This window comes from Stigmatopora nigra, chromosome 10, assembly GCF_051989575.1.
Source record: "Stigmatopora nigra isolate UIUO_SnigA chromosome 10, RoL_Snig_1.1, whole genome shotgun sequence".
Taxonomy (NCBI): domain Eukaryota; kingdom Metazoa; phylum Chordata; class Actinopteri; order Syngnathiformes; family Syngnathidae; genus Stigmatopora; species Stigmatopora nigra.
Window position 1 is genome coordinate 6,784,703 of NC_135517.1, and position 7,291 is coordinate 6,791,993.

At 41.5% G+C, this 7,291-nt stretch overlaps 1 protein-coding gene across 1 annotated transcript; it reads left to right on the forward strand.

Moving 5' to 3' along the window:
* Positions 1-1,233: 1,233 nt before the first annotated feature.
* On the forward strand, positions 1,234-7,291 carry nr4a1 (nuclear receptor subfamily 4, group A, member 1). The gene is made up of 7 exons (XM_077726253.1): positions 1,234-1,390; positions 3,612-4,405; positions 4,825-4,954; positions 5,210-5,373; positions 5,511-5,713; positions 5,782-5,960; positions 6,031-7,291. The coding sequence occupies exons 2-7, from the start codon at positions 3,614-3,616 to the stop codon at positions 6,291-6,293; spliced, it is 1,731 nt and encodes a 576-aa protein (XP_077582379.1). The 5' UTR covers positions 1,234-1,390; positions 3,612-3,613; the 3' UTR covers positions 6,294-7,291.

Sequence of the window (7,291 nt, forward strand, 5' to 3'; positions counted from 1 at the left end):
TCGGTGCCTATGAATATGAAAATTGTTTATAGAATTTGCTACTCCAACATAAGCAACTGACTATATTCTTTAAAAAAATCAGTTAGATCAGCTCCATATTCATTTGTTCATTAGAAAAACCCAATTTATTCCTACGCGGAATGCTCCGTCTCAGTCTAAAGAGAAACTAAATCGTAGCCAGTCCTCCCTTGAGAGGGTTCAAGTGCACTGCTTGTGGCTGATAAGTTATGACATGAATGCTATTAGATGATGCTTCAATTGTTGCTGACATATGGGCATTTACAGCTGTGTCTGCGCCATCCATTATGCTACTGTTCCATTGACGACAATGCAGTACAATACCACGTATCCTTTCACATCTCTCGAATTGGAAGTAAGTTATTGCAATGTTTTCCTGAGGCAAATCCCTAATGGTTAGAACCCCATCCATGTTAAAAAATGCCACTGTGGACTTTATATTGTCTCATCTGATCTCATTTTCTGAACCGCTTTATCCTCATTAGGGTCGCGGGGGTGCTTGAGCCTATCCCAGCTGAGAGGCGGGGGATACCCTGAATCGGTGGCTAGCCAATCGCAGGGCACAAGGAGATATAAAGGACAACCATGCACACTCATACCCATTCCTAGGGGCAATTTAGAGTGTCCATTCAGCCTACCATGCATGTTTTTGGAATATGGGAGGAAACCGGAGTACCCAGAGAAAACCCACACAGGCCCAGAGAATTCTAACTACACACAAGTGGACATGACCTTGATTTGAACCCTGATCCCACAGCTGTGAGGCCAAATTAGGCTATTATTCATCAAATTTAAATTCATTTAAGTATATCTTAGTTTGATTGGATATTTCATTCATAAATCATGAACTTTAAGATGGAAATATGATATCAAATGGGAAAAGTATGTGATAGCGATGAAGAAATTCTGTGTCTGGAAACATTGAAACATATACATCACTCGTAAAATAATGTCCTAGTAGCAAATCGCCTCTGCTTTTGCAATTTTCATGTCCAATAATAGTCCCACGTGAGTAGCAAGCTAATGGTTTCTATTTGGAGCGCGCAGTGCATGGGCGTTTGCGTCAGTGGAATCCCATGAATGCGTCACTCAAATGACGTCTGTGGACGCCACGGCGTGATTGGCAGAGCGTCGGAAAGTCGCCCTCCTCTCCTTCCACTGTTTTAGGCAGGGTCCCGCCTTGTGGTCTCCTCAGCGTGATAAAACAACGAACGCATGGAGAGACACGCGTGCTACTCAACTGATGCGCGTCTACGTGTAAGTGCCCGCGTGGGTTTGACTTGACTGAGTGGGCGTGTGCTGCAAAGGGGAACTACTTCACTACTTTGGAATACAAGAACAACTTCACAATTGGGATATTTACATGACTCAGGTCAGTGTTTAATTCATACCTTAGTACTTTTAATCATCCTGCTTGTGTTTAAATCAGTATTTTACATTAAAAAAAGACAATTCATCAAGGGCCTTAAGCAGATGAGGTCATTGTTTCATTCATTTTCTGAATTGCTTAAGGGTCGCGGGTGGTGCTGGGGCCGATCCCAGTTCACTTTGGGCCAGTTAATCATTCATAATCACGTCATCATACTTTGGGGCAATTTGGAGGGCTCAACCCACCTAGAATGCATGTTTTTGGTCAGGTCATTGTGGACATTTTAATTCCTGTTATCCTATACTTGCAGTGGAATATGTTGCTAAAGTTTTAAAGCTTGGTAGTTCTAACACTCTAATGTTGATAAATTTTATTTCATAGTCTTCAAATCATTGCCTGCTATTAACTACTGATGTCAAATTCATTTAAGCTGAAAGGGGTGGCAGTGGATGCTCATCTTTCACTGTCTTAGATGGCTGCCAGCTATCCCCGTCAAAATAGATTGGGTATCTAACACCGTCATGGGCAGCCACTGAGTTAAATACCTCTACACAGACAATTCAAAAAGACACTTTTCAACAAATTCTAGAATCAATCTTCAAATAGACACCTTTGAAAAGAAAGCACCTCACACCTCAGACTTATATATGCACACACACTGAAACACACAAATACACACACATACATACCCAGGCTTTGCCACCCTTCCCATTTCACATGGCGCGGTGCCCTTCCTGTAATACAATCTGCAACACTCCCTGGTTTAGTCCATGTGAAAGAGGGTTGCCCTCCACTCAAGGAGTTCTGAAGACCATGACCAGCCAGTAACACAATATCTGACAGTATCTGACGGCTCCACTGGGCCAACGGCTACACTTTCTAAAGCGGGCTAAGATGCCTTGAAGCCAAGGAGAAGGTATAATAGGAAATAAGGCATTCAAGGGGATAATAAAGGAAACAGAGAGTGGTTTAGAATTACTGGCTATAAGGGATAGAGTGGAGTCTCAATGGTCAAACAATCCAGGATCTGGTTTCTAAAAAAACATTTTCCCATAGGAAAACTGAATCTATCCTTTCCAGTGTCTAGTGTCACGTTTGTTAAAACTGTAGTAGCACTAGAGTACATTTTCAAATTAAAAAAATAAACACAGTTATATCTAAATAACTTACAGTAGATTAACATGGTCAACATTGTGCCAAAATCAATTAGTGCTGAAGGAGTTGACAATTTTAAAGATATTTGTCAACACTGTTTTTATAATTTGACGGTAGCACATGGAAACTATGACCCGTAAAAAAAACGTTAAAAAAACATCTCTGGCTCCATCTCATGCCTCTAATTTGAAATACAAAATAATGGAAACAATTGAGTTGACAAATAAAATGTGATTTTTGTTTGTGAAGCAATTGCAGCATTTCTAAAATAAATCAATAATGTGAGTGTTATACTATCATTTCATTAGAAGTGATTCATATATGGCAGGACAACAAACCAAAAGTCAGGAAACACTGCTCTAAAAAGTACTCACTAAGGATGCGATAGAATGATTTCCTTGGAATGTTGTCAATAAGAATACATGGACACCTAAACACTTTCAGATGTTGTACTGGATGTACAAGTTTGTTTCTTGAAACCCTTTGACGGCAAAAGAAATATTCAAAACCCTTTTTCTTCTGTTTGTGTTCTACCATAGATGCATCAAGAAAGTAAATGAATATAAAAAATAAAAGATTTTAAATGATAATACATAATAATAAATCTAATAATAACAAAATATGTATTATTGTATTATTTATCGAAATTTATGTATATGCAAATTAGCGAAAAAAGCCAGTTTTCTGTTAAAACAAGCCCTATGTGACTAATTTGACACAGAGGGCAACAAGAGGAAAATTATTTTTAAAAATCCTCAGTGCTTTCACATTAATAATTCATAATGAAATGTATTTGGAGCAAATATGTTATTTAGGACATGTGAATGAAACTGGTAGCCCTTCATGTTAATCAGTATCCAAAAAATAGCTGACAGCGATCCCTGCCTTAAGCATACTGACACCTCGAATATCACTCTATCTGATGCACGCAGGCACCCAACTGAATCCGGGTGATTTATTGCCTACTGTGCAGAGGTAGCTAAGATGTCAATGTTTAAAATATGGCAGCAGTTTTTCATGAGATGCAACATTTTGAACAGTAAATAAATGTCATTATTGTGTTTCCCAGCAATGCCCTGTGTACAAACACAGCATGTATCCCTGACCCATGACACCCACTTCAGCTCCGACGTCTTCAGCCCTGACATCGGCGCCAAACTGGTGATGGACATCAGTGGTCAGAAGGAGCAGCTGTCTACGTCGTTGTTACCCAGCATCAACACCTTAGTGGGAAATGGCTACCTAGGGGAATTTGATGCTTTCTCTTGCAAGATTCCCACCTTTCCGTCCACCTCTACACTTTCATTCAGCCACACTTCAGTCGCAGAGACTTCCGACTGCCAGATGCAGAACCAGGCCTACAGGTTGGATGACCTACAAGTGTATGGCTGTTACCCTGGCTCATTTACACTCAGCTGCCTTGATGAAACGTTGTCGTCATGCGGCTCCGACTATTACGGGAGTCCGGGCTACCCCGCCGCTTCCCCCCCGGCTGCAGGCTTTCAGACACTGTGCGCACCGATATGGGACTCCCCTTTCAGCCCCTACAATCCAGCCCCACCTATGGATAAGCAGCCTTCCTTTTTCCCCTTTAGTCCCGCACCTGAACAGCACTCACCCGTGGTGCCCCATCAGGATGCTCAGCTCGGTCAGGACGAGTCTTTCTTCATGTCCCCTCAGCAACCAGTGTCTTCGCTCCACTGCCCCCTAATGTCGGTGGAGCACGGTGCCAGGCTTGCGGATGGGTCGCCCAAAATCCACAACCCGGGTTTGGGTGAAGGCCGCTGTGCCGTGTGTGGAGACAATGCGTCCTGCCAACACTATGGAGTCCGCACCTGTGAGGGCTGCAAAGGTTTTTTTAAAGTGAGTAGTATAACTTAGATAGCGTTTAGTTCATATTACGTAAAATACTAACAGAAATGATTTAATTGTCCACGTATCATAAGTCCCTTCTGTGGTTGTAAAGACAAGGTGTTATTATAACATTATCATATTGAAATATGAACTGTTAATACCAACATTGAAAACCATTTGAAAATTGATCATAAAAAAAATAAAAACAAAATCCATCATATATTTTTAACGACTAAATTTATATAATCTTTAACTGATTGACTCGGAAAAATGTCACATTTCATCTCCCCCAATGTGAGGCCTGCAAGTACACACTAAAGTGACCAAATATGGTTCCCTGTCCGATAAAGGAATACTATAACTATCATAATTTTAGCACGATAAACAATCTTTTCATGGACATATTGTTTTTTCTTCCCGACTGACAGCGAACTGTGCAGAAAAACGCAAAGTATGTTTGCCTGGCCAATAAAGACTGCCCAGTAGACAAGAGGAGGAGGAATCGTTGCCAGTTCTGCCGTTTCCAGAAATGCCTTACAGTAGGCATGGTTAAAGAAGGTGATATAACGTCAGCTTCCTTTTGAGTTTTCATTGACTTTGACGCATGATGATGACCGAACCATGCTTTGTAATGATAATCTTGTGAAACCAAAGCTTGGAATGAAAGACACATGTTAGTGGAGATTTACAATGCCAGCTGCAGAAAGAAATGGATATGCAATAGCAGCTGCTTTTTTTCCCAACCTAACTGTGTAGTGCAGCCATGAGAGACACTAGAGCCCACTTGAAGCCCTCTCATCCTTTCTCCCCTAGTTGTTCGAACAGACAGTCTGAAAGGTCGCCGAGGTCGCCTGCCATCCAAACCCAAGACGGCGTCTGAGCCTTCTTCTACTACCCCCAATGTCAACATTATTTCCTTGTTAGTACGAGCGCACTTGGACTCCAACCCAACCATTGGCAAACTTGACTACTCCAAGGTAGGTGCCTGTCCACAAGATTAGCACCTCTTTAACGTAGGTCCTGTATATTTTCAATGATGTATACTTATCGGGATGGATCAATCTCCCTCGCAAAACCCCATATTAAGCAGTTCCTGCACCTTGTTGCTTCTCAGTATCAAGAGACGGTGGACAATGTATCAGGGAAGGAGGATGCTGGTGACATCCAACAGTTCTATGATCTTCTAACCGGATCTTTAGAAGTCATTAAAACCTGGGCTGACACCATCCCTGGATTCTCCGATTTCTGCACAGACGATCGGCAGCTTCTTCTTGAGTCGGCCTTTGTGGAGCTGTTCATTCTCCGCCTGGCCTACAGGTTGGCTGCATTTATTGGAATTTTTTTATTGATACATCTTTTCATTCCAATGGCTTACATCGGCACAGGTCAAATCCAGAGGAGCGTAAGCTGATCTTCTGTAACGGAGTGGTGCTCCATCGACTGCAGTGCGTTCGTAGTTTTGGGGACTGGATCGACTCCATCGTGGATTTCTCCCAGAGCCTTCACCGGATGAACTTGGACATCTCCCAGTTTGCGTGCCTTTCGGCGCTCGTCCTAATCACGGGTATGACGGATTTATTACTAACCTGGCAAAAAACAAAAGGTTTGTTCTTTAAAAAATGGTTTGTTCTTAGATCGTCACGGGCTCAAAGAACCTAAACGCATTGAAGACTTCCAAAGCAACCTCATCTCTTCTTTAAGGGAACACGTGAGTGGAAACAGATCGGAAACGAGCCGAAGCCAGCCCAATTATCTCTCTCGGCTTCTGTGTAAGCTCCCCGAGCTGAGGACTCTTTGCACGCAAGGCTTGCAGCGAATCTTTTATCTAAAACTGGAAAATCTTGTCCCCCCTCCGCCAATCGTGGATAAAATCTTTATGGATATTTTACCCTTCTGAATCCAAATGAACACAAAAGGAGAGGGGATGCACCTTATGTGATTTTTTTTGTGTGGTTTTGCTGGTGCTAAAAAGCACTTTACGTGTCACCTAACAATGGGGACCCCATCGAGAGCAGCTATCTTTAAAACATGCATGCGGACTCTTGGCAACCCTTTGAACCATTCAAGGTGCAACATAGCAGCAACAAGCACTGCGAAGAACCACGTCTGTGTGATATACGATGACGATGTCGAGCAAATTGTCCTCATGTTATATTATATACAATGTGTTTGGATAATACAATGAGAGCTGAGTTATATTAGTGCTTATTATTGCTGTGCTAAATGTATAAATGTTGCCATGCTGTGCAACAGAAAAGCATGTTGGCAATGCGGTGTTAAAAGATGGTAGCTAAAACTGAACACACACCTCTTAAGTAGTCTTTTTGCCTGCCCTATTGATAACAGGTATGGATAATAGGTAAAATGATCTTTAAAACGAGACATGCTTACAAAAGGGCCAAAATAATTAACACCTGTTTATAGTAACCATCCTCTACACATTTGGATGATAATGAATGAGTGAGGAATTGTCATTTTGAAAAAAAAAGTGCCTTTGCAAGACCTTTAACCCTTCCGGTAATGTGGTTCAGTGTCAATGTCATTCCTAGTGTCACATATGAAATGATGACAAATTGGAATTCAGCTATCACTGAAAAGGCTTTTGACAATACTGTGAGTCTGTACAGTTGTACGAAGCGTATCAAGCAATGAGCAGTGGTTTACAGTGTGGTTGACTTTGACCTGTGTGCTTGTGTCTTTCACATTCTTCTGTTTTACTGTATGTTTCCCTTATTTGTTAAGAGAAACTGCGTACAGCTCAGATCATGTCAAACAATGTTCAACCCAATGAGATACAATGGAATTCATTCTTCATTCACAAAGAAAGAAGCTTTTCATGATGCAAAAGTGTTCCCACAGGGAGTGTATTTGATAATAAATTTTGGAAATGTACAA

What these genes read in the sequence shown, in the direction of transcription:
- nr4a1 (XM_077726253.1), top strand. Translation starts at nt 3,614, where the DNA reads ATGCCCTGTGTACAAACACAGCATGTATCCCTGACCCATGACACCCAC. An exon ending in GCAAACTTGACTACTCCAAG is followed by an intron (nt 5,374 to 5,510) that starts GTAGGTGCCTGT and finishes GTTGCTTCTCAG; the next exon opens with TATCAAGAGACGGTGGACAA. An exon ending in GGCGCTCGTCCTAATCACGG is followed by an intron (nt 5,961 to 6,030) that starts GTATGACGGATT and finishes GTTTGTTCTTAG; the next exon opens with ATCGTCACGGGCTCAAAGAA.